A 14,580-nucleotide genomic window follows, 5' to 3' on the forward strand; every position below is an offset into this window, starting at 1 on the left:
TTGAACTCCTGACCTTTTGATTTGCCTGCCTCGGCCTCCCAAAGTGCTGGGATTACAGGCACGAGTCACTGCGCCCGGCTGCTTTTTTGAGTCTTAGGATGAGTTGCTGCTACCGCCAAATAATTTTAAGCCTAGACACAATGATTTGGCATGCAAACATCTTACATAGGGTGTTGCTTCAGAAGGGATGACAAAATGAGGGTTAAGTTGTAAGCTTTACATTCAATTCTCTATGTGTAAAATGACATCTAAGTATCCAGGAAGAGTAAATAAGCTCTGAAGTTTAGCAGTTCACAGCTCAGTGGAAGGAGGAACTCACTTCCTCTTTTTTTTTTTTTTGAGACTGAGTTTTGCGCTTGTTGCCCAGACTGGAGTGCAATGATGCAGTTGGGTCACTGCAACCTCCGCCTCCTGGTTCAACCAGATTCTCCTGCCTCACCCTCCCAAACAGCTGGGATTACAGGCATATGCCACCATGCCTGGCTAATATTTTGTATTTTTAGTAGAGGTGGGGTTTCACTGTGTTGGTCAGGCTGGTCTCGAACTCCGGACATCAAGTGATCCACCCACCTCAGTCACCCAAAGTGCTGGGATTACAGGCATGAGCCACCATGCCTGGTCCACTTCCTCTTTTCTTATTCTCTCATACATATACACATAAGCTTAAAAAATTACTTCAAAACAATGATGGACAACCCATGGCTATGAAACACTATGTTCAGAGTAATCCCAGTTCACATGAAAGTAGACATTGAGATTAAGACATTTCTTTTGAAATTTGCTTGAGCCATTGTTCATATAAGAATTAGAAACACTACTGGCACACACATGACAATATTTTCCCAGAATTTCTCAACATTCCATAAATATGTAAAATTCTGTAGAAAGAAAACTCTTAAAACTCACTGCAAAGTGTTCAAAATTGGAAACACACTATTTCCAGCTCCACAACCAACCTAAAATCAAAAGAACAAGCAAATATCAAAAAAGCAAGGTTAAATTTTTGTCACCAATGTCAGATTTTCTATTAAACAAAAAAACAATTAGACTCACTGGATCTCTGGGTTCAGTAGAGTTTGCTAAACTCAAAAGCAATAAAATAAATCACAGGAATAAACATTAAGAAATCTGACTATGGAAACGTTTAAAATTTTTACACACCAAAACCCAAAATAAACCAAATTAAAAAATAACCAATACTCTGTGAAGAAAACTGCAATATATATGGTAAAGGGCAGGGCTCATTAGAAAGAAAAGGATAAGCAGAGAAAAAAAATGGACAAAATGCAAAAGAAGTACAAATGATTCTAAACATTTGAATTAGGTGACCTACTTAGTAATCAAAGAAATGCATATTAAAACAAGGTACAATTTTTGTCTAACAAAGTGGGAAACATTAAAATAATATTTCAATCAATGAGGGTGTGATGAAACAGACATACACCCATCATGGAATGGTATTAGTACAACTTCTTAGAAAGCAAGTGGGCAATATGTTTTAAAAGTATTAAAAACTTCATAAATTATGAACTAGAAAATCTAAGCTAAAACAATAAAAGAAAATGCAGCTAAAGTCTATACCCAAAGATGTTTGCTTCAGAAAACCTGAAAACAACTAAAATGTCCAGTAGTGTGAAAATAGATAGGTAAAATTATAGTACTCCACATAGTACAATATTTTCTAGCCATGAAAATATAGAGAATTTTTAAAGATAGTGAAAACTGCTTATGATACCATGTTAAATAGAAACAAACAAAACTTAGAATACATGTACAGTAATAAACAAAAGAAGAAAAAGGTCAGCCGGGCGCCACGGCTCCTGCCGGTAATCCCAGCACTTTGGGAGTCTAAGGCGGGCGGATCACCTGAGGTCAGGAGTTCAAAACCAGCCTGGCCAACATGGCGAAACCCTGTCTCTACTAAAAATACAAAAAAATTAGCTGGGTGTGGTGGCAGGCGCCTGTAATCCCAGACTCGGGAAGCTGAGGCAGGAGAATCGCTTGAACCCAGGAGGCAGAAGCTGCAGTGAGCTAAGATGGCACCACTGCACTCCAGCCCGGGCAACAAGAACAAAACTCTTGTCTCAAAAAAAAAAAAAAAAAAACAAAACCAAAAAAAAAAAAAAAAAGAAGAAGAAAAAGGGCACTAAAATGTTAACGGTGGTTAAATCCTTTGTTCGTAGGATTGGTGATAATTTATCTCCTCGTTAGCAAATTTTCTCTAATCAGTATACATTGCCTTTAAAATCAGAAAGACAGGGTTTAGTTGTAAAAATAGAAAACCAAGGTTACACCAGATTATAGCAAATTATATATCTCACTTATTTCTATTTCGCCTAAAAAGGGGTAATAACAAAGAGAGTAAAAATTAAGGCCAAAACTTCATTGGTACTTAAAACTAGCCTCAGATTAAAATGAAAACAGACAATTTTTTTTTAAAAAAAAGCACAACAAAACCAAATTTAAACCACAAGCTTAAAACATGACTGATTAAAAGACATGAGTCCCTTAAATATTATTTATGCACCAAAGTATACTGAATGCTTATTTAGATTTGATAGTTCTCTACCGAAAAAAATCTGCATTATTAATAAAGTAATACAGAATGTACATTTTCAAATTATTTGTCACCTCCCATTTTTGTCCCTTAAGCACAGTACCTCTAGTATCCTGAAAGTGGCATTGCTACCGGGAAACAATCCAGTCTTCATAGGTCCTTTTTTGTGTTTTTCAGAGTCTAGGTTGGAAAAATCAGATTCTGTTTTGCTTTGACCTTCTGAAGAGCCAGAACTTTTCTCATAATGATTTTTTTCTTCAGGCATAGTAGGACAGTGCATTCTTGAGAAACAATTTGTAGCACTCCTATTTACAAGATCCCATGATGATTCTCTCGCCTTCTCTTCAGGTTTTTGATCAACTGGAAGAATTTCAGGAAATTCCCTCAACAGCCAATTACGATCCTTGAAAAACTTATTCTTATGAATCTTGTAAAATGTGTCCCAGTATTTACTAGCTTCTCTCTCATACTTAACTAAAATAAAGAGGAAAAAGAAAGATTTATTTCACTACGAATTATATTTACTATTAGCTACTATCTTGATAATTAAATATTATTAAACATATACATTATCATTTATGACAATTATATTTACTAGTGAATAACTTTAATATTATATTTTGATAAAAGGTTGAAACTACAGAGCTTTAATTCTCTCAAAATGTGTCAAAATGTGGGATATTTAGTCCTACCCCTGTAAATCTGCTTCTATCTTAATAGTTTAGCCAATTTTTGTGAGAAATATAATCATGGCAAACAACTTTCTAATTTTGTTATCTTTTTTTTTTTTTTGAGACGGAGTCTCACTCTGTCGCCCGGGCTGGAGTGCAGTGGCATGATCTTGGCTCACTGCAAGCTCTGCCTCCCAGGTTCATGCCATTCTCCTGCCTCAGCCTCCCAAGTAGCTGGGATTACAGGTCCCCGCCATTGGGCCCAGCTAATTTTTTGTATTTTTAGTAGAGACAGGGTTCACCGTGGTCTCAATCTCCTGACCTCATAATCTGCCCACCTTGGCCTCCCAAAGTGCTGGGATTACAGGCATAAGCCACTGCGCCCAGCCTAATTTTGTTATCTTAACAAATAACCTGTGTGGTTTTTTTATTATCTTAAAGAAAGGGCCTGGTGTGGTGGCTCATGAGGTCAGGAGTTCAAGACCAGCCTGGCCAATATACTGAAACCCTGTCTCTACTAAAAATACAAAAAGTTAGCTGGGGGTGGTGGCGGGTGCCTATAATTCCAGCGACTCAGGAGGTTGCGGCAGGAGAATCACTTGTACCTGGGAGGTGGAGGTTGTAGTGAGGTGAGATTGCACCATTGCACTCCAGCCTGGGCAAAAACAGTGAAACTCTGTCTCAAAAAAAAAGAAAGGATAAGGGCTGGGCGTGGTGGCTCACACCTGTAATCCCAGCACTTTGGGAGGATGAGGCAGATGGACACTTGAGATAAGGAGTTCGAGACCAGCCTGGCCAACATGTTGAAACCCCATCTCTACTAAAAATACAAAGATTAGCCAGGTGTGGTGGCAGACACCTGTAATCGCAGCTACTTAGGAGGCTGAGGCAGGAGAAATACTTGAACCCAGGAGGAGGAATTTACAGTGAGCAGAGAATACACCGTCACACTCCAGCGGACAACAGAGCAAGACTCCGTCTCAAAAAAAAAAAAAAAAAAAAAAAAAAAGAGCCTGGTGCAGTGGTTCATGCCCTGTAGTCCAGGTGACTCAGGAGGCTGGGGCAGGAGGACTGCTTGAGCCCAGGAGTTTAAGGCTGCAATGAGCAATAATTGTGCCACTGCACTCCAGCCCAGGCAACAGAGTGAGACCCTGTCTCATAAATAAATATAAAAAAGAAAGGATACCTCATTTTTAATGTATTTACAAATACAATTTCAGCATAACAAATGTCCTAATTGGTGATCAGACAGGAAATTTCAAAATTATAAACAACACAATTTAAGAGCTAAAAGGATCCATTGGAATAATTTACTCCAACCCCCTCTTTTTGCATTTGAAGAAAGGACCTAAATTCACTTGTTCTAAGTCCTAGAGCCCCATCACAGTGAATCCATGGCCATGTCTCCTGACTTTTGGAATCTGGAGGCCATCCCATAACTCCATTCTTCCCCCAACCTCCAAGGCATGTCTTCCCACTGACATGTCCCAAGATGAAGCCCTAAAGAAAATTTCTGATGCTCTTAAAACAAATATGCATTTTATGATGTCATCCTGAGGTCAGGGTTAGGTCAACAGTCTTAGAGCTTCAGGTAATTCTTAGCTTTCTGTCTCTTCCTATTTGTTCCTTAAATTAATAAAGTAACTCACTCTCTCCCTCATTTATTCAGCAAACATTCCTTTTATTTTATTTTTGTATTTTTAGTAGAGAGAGGGTTTCACCATGTGGGCCAAGCTGGTCTCGAACTCCTGATCTCAAGGGATCTGCCTGCCTCCACCTCCCAAACTGCTGGGATTACAGGCATGAGCTACTGCACCTGGCAAATTCCTTCCCCCACTCCGCCGCTTTTTTTTTTTTTTTTTTTTGTATTCTTGGGCAGTGCTACAGGCAACAGCAATTTCTTGAGTGCTATTATGTAATAGGCCTAATCCAGGCATTAGAAATTACTTTAACCTACTGCAGACACATGCCATTTTAAAAGTATTTTCAAAGAATGCAAAAGCTTTCTTTCTAGGAATACAGAATAATTTCCAAGATTTGGTGTTAGGTGAAAAAGCAAGGTATATAACAGTGTCTATATTCTGTAACCACTCATTAAAATAAGAAGAAAATACACGTGTATGGTTACATGTACAATATTCATGTATACACACACACACTTGTAGAAGGTACAAAATACTTCTGGAAGGATAATCACATAATCAGTAATACTGGTTGGCTCTAGGGAGAGGAAAGGAGTGGCTGGGGATCACAGTTGGAAGGAGAATTTTCATTTGAATTTTGATCTATGTGAATTTATTATATATTCCAAAAATAAATTAAACTAAAAATAAAAATAAGAGATGCATTTCCTTCACAATTTTAAAGAAGCCCCTACTCTCAGAACAAGCAGTTGCCTGTAATCAGGTTAATCTTTGTTACAAAGACCTGTCCTGAGGCCCTTGTAGTTTTAATTTTCTTCTTTCCAATTTTATCTTTATGGCCTTGTACCATGGATCGCCACCCATCTGGCCACAAGACTTCCTTCCCATCAAGACTGAATTGTATCTGGCAGCAGGACTGCTATAAAGACTGAAACTCCCATCTGTATTTAAGGTCTGAGAAATGAAAGTAGATCTCTGTAACAAAAGAATTATGTGATGTTAAGTCCAAAACATGCTCACCTCTGCACTAATGGAAAGAAACCTATTTATGGTTAATCTAAAACTATATATTTGTCTTTTAAATATTTCTATCTCTATTTTCCTTCTTTTTCAATAACATTGGTATATCTCCACTTTTAAAAATTGGAGTATGCCTGATATACTGTGTAAGAAAACAAAATGACACTCTGAAAATCAGACTCAGGAGAAATTATAAAGGAGTCAAATTTCCCCAGGGTCTTCTCAAGCCTTCCCTTCTTCCTTTACCTTGAAAAAAAAAAACCTCTCTTTGTAACTCATTCCATGCAGGTAAAAGATTTTCTGCCTAACAAAAAGCAGCCACCTAAGAAGACCTATATTTAGTGAAATCTATAGTATTTGAGTTTACAATATCAAGCTACCTGTGAAGTGAGTTTGAGCCCAATTACCAGTAACTAGAATGTACTGTAATACTGTATCTTGATTAATTTGTGGGAATATTCCTGTAAGAATTAAGTGGGGTGGGAGAAGTGCAGGGGAGTAACCTAATAAAAGACATGCATAGCGGCCAGGCGAGGTGGCTCATGCCTGTACTCCCGACACTGGAAGGCTCAAGCAGAAAGACTGCTTGAGGCTAGGAATTAAGATGAGCCTGGACAACAAAGCAAGACCCTGTCTCTACTTAAAAAAAAAAAAAAAAAAACAGAAGATGTGTATAGCAGTTCTATTCATATTAGGAAAAAGTGAGGAAAACTCAAATGCCCAACAACATGGGAATGAGCAAGCAAACCATGCAGTTCAAAGAGGGTAACCTTATGTAGCAATTTAAAAATAAAAGATAATAGGCCGGGTGTGATGGCTCATCCCTGTAATACCAGCACTTTGGGAGGCCAAGGAGGGCAGATCATCTGAGGTTGGGAGCTGGAGACCAGCCTGACCAACATGGAGAAACCCCGTCTCTACTAAAACTACAAAATTAGTCGGGCATGGTGGTACATGCCTGTAATCCCAGCTACTCAGGAGGCTGAGGCGGGAGAATTGCTTGAACCTGGGAGGCAGAGGTTGCAGTGAGCTGAGATCACTCCATTGCACTCCAGCCTGGGCAACAGGAGTGAAACTCCGTCTCAATAAATAAATAAATAAAATAAAATAAAATAAATAAAGGAAAATAATATTAAGAGAAAATACACAGAACAGTATGTACATTGATGGCAGCTCTAAAATTTATTTTATAGTCATTCATAACAATAAGATGAAAATTTGAAGCAATGATAACAATTTAATCATTATTAGATAGCTCTTTCTTTTGCAAAGCTGTATTTACTTCTTACACAAAGATAAAGAATCTTAGCTGAATTCTTCATTCAAATTGCCTACAGAGTTTCCTCATTTGATGAAGGGTTTGAATTAGAGTAGTATCTCTAAAGTCTGTTTAAGCTCTAAAAATTCTGTGTACTTTCCTATTAAGCCCCATGAATTTATGGAGAACATTAAACATTATCAGTTCTACAGACTACAAAATCTTGGATCAGATTGCTGTTTTAAACATGAGTCTGTACTACTGTTTTAATTTTTATAATTTAAAGAGAAAATGAATCTGTAGTGACGTGACTGCAATCTGGTTCAGAAACCAAACATGTCAGGCATCTAAATTCAACTCTAGCCTATGTAATCCATAAAAAGAGCTCGATTACTATTAGAAGACAATAGTCAGGGTTTGCTAATATACATATTTTCAAGCCTTTTCCAACTATTTCCCACTCAGGAATTAGGAGAAAAGAAATCAGATAATCACATAAATTATACCGATAATAGCATTAAAAATGACAACAATAACACATATTACATGTTTATTATGGGCTATGCACTATGTCAAATGCTTTACTTGGATTTTTTCCCCATTTAATCCTAGCAGTATCTCTCAGATAGATTTTATTATTCCAATTTGCAGAGAAAGAAATTCAATGTCAGAGGGAATAAAGAATTTCCCCAAGGTCACCCAGTCAGAAAGAGCAGAGTCAGAACCTAGCCTAAGTCTGCTAAACTCTAAAGCCCAGGCTCTCTCCCATTACACTACACTGCCTCCCTAACACAAAGTCAATATGAAACCCCTGAAAATCATCTCTGATGATTCATACTTTCTTCTCGATTATGAAGTATCAAGTTGAAATTAAAACCTCATTGTGGCTTACAGTGTAAATACATTGTAAAAATAATGCTGATTGGAGTTACCCTTCATTAAGACAGATCAGAAATACATAATTAATTAAACTCATACTTTGAATTATAAGAAATATAAACGATGCAAAGTTATATGATGAAATGATGAGCAACAGGAACATTAAATGCTCTATGAGAATATATGGGTTTGTGGGACAGAAACAAAACAGAGAAGCAGCACCAGAGTCTGCAATTTGGCTTTCAGCAGCTTCTCCAATCAGTGCTGACAACTCCATAGTTCCCATTAATGTGTGAGAGCTTCTGAGACCCCATGGCTTGGTCAATCATCATAATTATGATTATGAGACAACAAACACCTTCAGTGTATGATTTAATTTCCTGAACTGCAAGAGTATCTGTGTTAACAGGGGAATTGGAGGAATTACTGCTCTGACCATGAGTTAAATATTCAGTATTAAGCTGCTAGTAAGGCAGGTCAGTAATGATAAAATAATATAGTGTGGAGAAATCTGCCCTGTCTTCATCTTGTCTAACTGACTTTCTAAACAGGTATATTAATGACCAATTTTTCTTGGAGGAAAATTTTTTTTCTTTTTTCTTTCCTAGGTTGGTGATTCAGAGTTAATTGCTTTATGCCAGTGGCAGTAAGAGGGATGTAGCGATCTGTTTAAGTACAGCCCAATGAAGCAAATTCTCAATTTTTCACTTATTAAATTCAATATTGCTGAGGGAAAGAAGGAATATGCACACTAACCATCCTTAAATATTCAGAATTCATTTTGAATCACACTGAACATCACAACTAAGAAATTGAATTAAACCATTTATGTATGACATAATATGATTAATATGAATTATGAAAATTTATTCTAGGTTTCCATGTAACAAAAAGCAATTTAAAGTTATTTTTGCACATCAATTACACAAATACCTGAGCTCTCAAAGTTGGAAATTTCCACACATCAGTGAGAAAATTCATTGTCTAATAAAAGAAAACTCTTTAAACTTATGAAATTAAAAGTATGTTTCTAAGAGCACTGCATAAAATTTTAAACAAAGTCAGCTTATAAACAAATAACCTAAATTTATAAGCATAAAACTTTTAGCTACTCTCTCCATATTTTTTTTTCACATAGAACATCCTCTCAATGGTAAGATATTCACAAAGTGAAGTATAGTGAGACTCATTCTTTTGCTTGACATAGATAACTTTCCATAGGTAGATAGTTAATTACAGGATATTTTAAAGTAAAAATAGCAGCTGCTTTTGTTATTCAGTTAAAAAGACTCATTATATTTGCTAAATAACTGAGATATAACACACTGGAGATATTTTTTAGGAAATTATAAAATATAATTATGTTAACTCAAAAATTGCCAAATGTATCTTTCATTTCTCTGAATTAACTTGCTTTTAAAATAAATTTGAGCTATAGTAAAATTGAAAATAAATTACAAAAAGGAAATGTGGAATTAAAAATCATTAATCTGGGCAATCTTATTGAAAGAAATGAGGGCCTGGATGCTATACTTTTTTTTTTTTTGAGACAGGGGCTTACTCTGCATCCAGCCTGGAGTGCAGTAGTGGAATCATAGCTCACAGTGCAGCCTCTACCTCCTGAGCTCAAGTGATCCTCCCATCTCAGCCTCCCAAGTAGCTGGGACTACAAGCACATGTAACCACGCCTAGTTAACTTTCAAATTTTTTGTAGAGATGGGGTCTCACTGTTGCTCAGGCTGGTCTCAAATTCCTGGGCTCAAGAGATCCTCCCACCTCGGCCTCCCAAAGTGTTGGGATTACAGGTGTGAGTCACTGCATCCGGTCCTAGATGCCATATACATTTTAATCACAAAAATGAAATGTCAACCATCCTGCAGCAAGACTATTATTTGTGATGCATAATTTCTTACTTTCAGATTGTGAGAGTGTTTCCTGACTTCAGTTCTCACCAACAGCTGAGACAATATGTGAGAAATGGGAAATGGGAGTGACAGGAGAGCCTGAGACACACAGAGACCAAAAGAAATGTGCCAGAGAGTTGGCCAGCATGGGAGAACAACCAGTACTTCCTCCCCGTTGCATTAAAATAAAGTGAGATAAGATCAGTAAACAGTGCTTCTGCTGTATAATAATCTGCATATATAATACTCTGTGATGGGACAACACTGGCTCTTTCAAAGACTTAGGATTGCCTAGATAAGAAAAGATGGTGGTTCACAGAGGCACTTGCCGAAGAGCCAAGTCACGGCTTCCTCCGGGTCCTCACAGTGTTTGAAAGTAGAGCTTTTAAACAATCTATTTGCCTTGACCCATATTCATCAGAGACATTAAATATCAAACCCGAAGCCTCACCCAGGGTGCTGCAGACTGGCACGTCTGTGATCCCTAGCAGAAACTGCACTGGATGGCTCTCACTGTAGCGTCCTGCCACTCAACATGGTTCCTCAGAACAAAAATATTCTTCCTTTGCCACCCTCCGGGCAGCCTCAGTTATTGCTCAGTGCGCTCTTGCTTACGTGTGATAAGATGGTCACCCCCATAATGCGTTCCTTCTCCCTGCAGTGGTCCCCTGAGAGGTATGAAGTCCACCACACTGAAGTGTTACAGAGGGGATGCAGAAGGGACCTAGCAGAAGCCTCTACCTCTTTGAGTCATTTTGAAATGGAATTTTTTGTTCTGTGTCTCCACAGCAGTCAGAAAACTTGCACAGAAAGAGACTGGACATACTAATAAGCAAATCAAATGCTTCAAAGTGGTATCATCAACCCTCTCCTGCCTGCTTTTCCTGCTTCTACAGAGAGAGGCCAGTCACCACCTTTCTATTTCAGTCACACTACGGTTCTATGGGAACTGTCATTTTCCTTTACTGTGGTTTCCAAGGCCCTAAAATAACCTTCTCATTAGCTTCACTCAAGTTCATTGTTAACATAAATAGGACAAAATAGGCAGCCACATACAGAGGACTTTAAGGGAACATTATCAGCACTGCTCATCTATTTATGTTCTAAACAGAAATATTCAAAATAGGGCAAAAAAATCCTTGGTTTTTCCTATTATCAGGAAATATATTGTGGATAATTTTTAACTTCCTGGAAATGAATTAAGATGGCTGACAACTTTTAATTCAGTTTAGGCTTGACTCTGTCTGTCACATCCAGGTGGCCACTAGCAGAAGCTTGAGTAATGCGGAAAATATGTCCGTGTAGCTGCTGGCAAAGAAGCAAAGTTATACTTCCTTAGAAACAGCGCGATAGAGTTCCTGCAAAGGAATGCAATATTGGCTGATTTGTAAGCAGTACTGCCACTGGTATGCACCCTCAAATCCAACTCTAATACTCCCTGGCTGTATTCCCTCAAGGACTTCATGGTTGAAGCTCATAAAAATAGAATGATGTCATTGTGGATCAGGTGCTCTTCGTTTTCTGTCCATCCTCCAGGATACAATAGGGAGCTTAGGAGGAGGATGGAGAACTGGCTCTATGGAATAGCAAATGATACCAGAAGATAAGATAGGTAGACACTGCTCTCTTCACTAGATAAGGGCAGCTAAAGAGGGCAGTCTCATTAGCTTAGGCTCCCCAGCTACCACTGCTTCAAACTTTGGCCTCAATTTGTAGACTAAAGTCACCAGAACAAAAGTTAACTACCAGTGGGATTAGTGATCTTCCCTATACTTGGTTTACACGGAGGAATGCTAACATCTTTCCCTGGGGAGTTCCAGGACAGTTGATCAATCTAGAAACAAAACTGGATCTCAGGGGTTGGAAACTTTTTTTCTGTAATGGGCCAGATAGTATTTTAGTCTCTGTGGGCCAGTTGCAACAGTCTTTGTTGCAACTACTCAATACTGTGACTATAGCTCAAAAGTAACCACAGACAGCATGTCAACAAATGAGTGTGTCTGTGTTCCAATAAACTTTATTTACAAAAACAGGCAGCAGGTTGGATTTGGACCACAGACTATAGTTTGCTGACCCTTGCTTTATCTAACGGTTACACTGATATTGCCACAACAGTGACCAAAAAACGATGACCAGAACCAAGTTGTTCTGGCAAGACTAATCTACTGTATTAGAAGCCAGAATAGCAGCCCTTATGGGCCACTATTTGTGCGATTAGTGGGGTCAGGGGTCAGGGGGAGTACTGTAATTAGGAAGGAGCACATGGAAGCTTCTGGGTTAATAGTAATATTCTGTTTCTTGAGGTGGGTGATGTTTACATAGGTGTGCTCACTTTGTGAAAATTAATTGAACTATGCGAGAATTCATTTATGAGTTGTATAAATTTCTGTGTCTATTTTATAAACTATTTTTAAAAAGAAAAAAAAAGAACCAATATGTTCCAAGGGAGAAATCATTTTAAGAAAAATAAGGCAGAAAGTCCTATGAAGAGAATATAAGAGTTGGGCAAACTGTCTGTGGGTTCCCAGCTACGCAATGAGGACGACACAGGCCAAGTTCTTTTGTTTGTAGTGTGCTTTTTTTTTTTTTAAATTGTGATTAAAAACCACATAATGTAAAATTTAACATCTTAACTATTTTAAAATGTATAGTTCAGTACCGTTAAGTATATTCGTATTGTTGTGAAACAGACCTCCAGGATGTTTTTATCTTGCTAAACTTTAACTATATACCAATTAAATGACAACTCCCCCTGTTATGGAAAAAGTGTTTATGAAATAATATGAGGTTAAAAAAGTAGATCCCCAAATTATATATGTATTATAATTACAACTGCTTAAAATTATGTACACATTGGGTAAAAGTTCTAAATGGTGAACTAAAAACAATTATGTTAGAACAGTAGGATTAAGAGGGAATTGTCTTAAATTTTCTACATTTCCCCCCTTTCCTGAGCCCTTGGCAACCACCATTTTTCGTTCTATGAATTTTACTACTTTCGATGTCTTAAATAAGTGGAATCATACGGTACTTGTCTTTTTGCGATGGCTTATTTCACTTAGCACAATGTCCTCAAGGTTCATCCATGTTGTAGTATGTGACAGGATTTTCTTTCCTTTTTAAGCCAGAATATGATTCCATTTTATGTATACACCACATTTGTTTTAACCATTCATCTGACGATGGGCATTTTAGGGTACTTCCACTTTTTGCCTATTGTGAATAGTGCTGCTACGAACATAGGTGTGCAAATATCTCTTTGAGACTTTGCTTTCAATTCTTTTGCATATAACCCAGAGGTGGGATTGCTGGGTCATATGGCAGTTCGATTTTTTATTTTTTTAGGAACTTCCATACTGTTTTCCATAGCAGCCACATCATTTTACAATCTTGCCAACAATACACAAGGGCTCCAATTTCTCCAAAGCCTTGTCAATGCTTGTCATTGTCAGGTTTATAAAACATTTATTTTTATTGATATATAATAGATATAAATATTTTCAGGGTACATGTGATAATTTAATACCTTCTAATGAGTGTAATTGGGATATCCATCAACCTAAATATTTGTCTTTTCTTTTTTTTATTATTATTATACTTTAAGTTCTAGGGTACATGTGCACAACGTGCAGGTTTGTTACATATGTATACAGGTGCCATGTTGGTGTGCTGCAACCATTAACTTGTCATTTACATTAGGTATATCTCCTAATGCTATCCTTCCCACCCTCCTCTCACTCCTCAACAGGCCCTGGTGTGTGATGTTCCCCATCCTGTGTCCAAGTGTTCTCACTGTTCAATTCCCATCTATGAGTGAGAACATGTGGCGTTTGGTTTTCTGTCCTTGTGATAGTTGCTCAGAATGATGGTTTCCATCTTCATCCATGTCCCTACAAAAGACATGAACTCATCCTTTTTTATGGCTGCATAGCATTCCATGGTGTATATGTGCCACATTTTCTTAATCCAGTCTATCACTGATGGACATTTGGGTTGGTTCCAAGTCTTTGCTATTGTGAATAGTGCCACAATAAACATACGTGTGCATGTGTCCTTATAGCAGCATGATTTATAATCCTTTGGGTATATACCCAGTAATGGGAATGGCTGGGTCAAATGGTATTTCTAGTTCTAGATCCTTGAGGAATCGCCATACTGTCTTCCACAATGGTTAAACTAGTTTACAGTCCCACCAACAGTGTAAAAGTGTTCCTATTTCTCCACATCCTCTCCAGCACCTGTTGTTTCCTGACATTTAATGATCGCCATTCTAACTGGTGTGAGATGGTATCTCATTGTGGTTTTGATTTGCATTTCTCTGATGGCCAGTGATGATGAGCATTTTTTCATGTGTCTGTTGGCTGCATAAATATCTTCTTTTGAGAAGTGTCTGTTCACATCTGTTGCCCACTTTTTGATGGGGCTGTTTGATTTTTTTCTTGTAAATTTGTTTAAGTTCTTTGTAGATTCTGGATATTAGCCCTTTGTCAGATGGGTAAATTGCAAAAATTTTCTCCCATTCTGTAGGTTGCCTGTTCACTCTGATGGTAATTTCTTTTGCTGTGCAGAAGCTCTTTAGCTTAATTAGATCCCATTTGTCAATTTTGGCTTTTGTTGCCATTGCTTTTGGCATTTTAGACATGAAGTC

The 14,580-nt window shown here is 37.7% G+C and overlaps 1 protein-coding gene across 4 annotated transcripts in view; it reads right to left on the reverse strand.

The window, feature by feature from the left end:
* METTL8 (methyltransferase like 8) overlaps window positions 1-14,580 on the reverse strand; it is a 102,339-nt gene that overhangs the window by 13,778 nt on the left and 73,981 nt on the right. For all 4 annotated transcript variants that reach the window (XM_025405338.1, XM_025405336.1, XM_025405335.1 and 1 more), the window contains 2 exons: window positions 2,661-3,031; window positions 907-956 (listed from right to left, as the gene is read on the reverse strand). In XM_025405338.1, coding sequence (XP_025261123.1) covers window positions 907-956; window positions 2,661-3,031 — 421 coding nt within the window. The remainder of the gene's footprint in view (window positions 1-906; window positions 957-2,660; window positions 3,032-14,580) is intronic.

The sequence above is a fragment of the Theropithecus gelada genome, chromosome 12 (assembly GCF_003255815.1).
Source record: "Theropithecus gelada isolate Dixy chromosome 12, Tgel_1.0, whole genome shotgun sequence".
Lineage (NCBI taxonomy): Eukaryota > Metazoa > Chordata > Mammalia > Primates > Cercopithecidae > Theropithecus > Theropithecus gelada.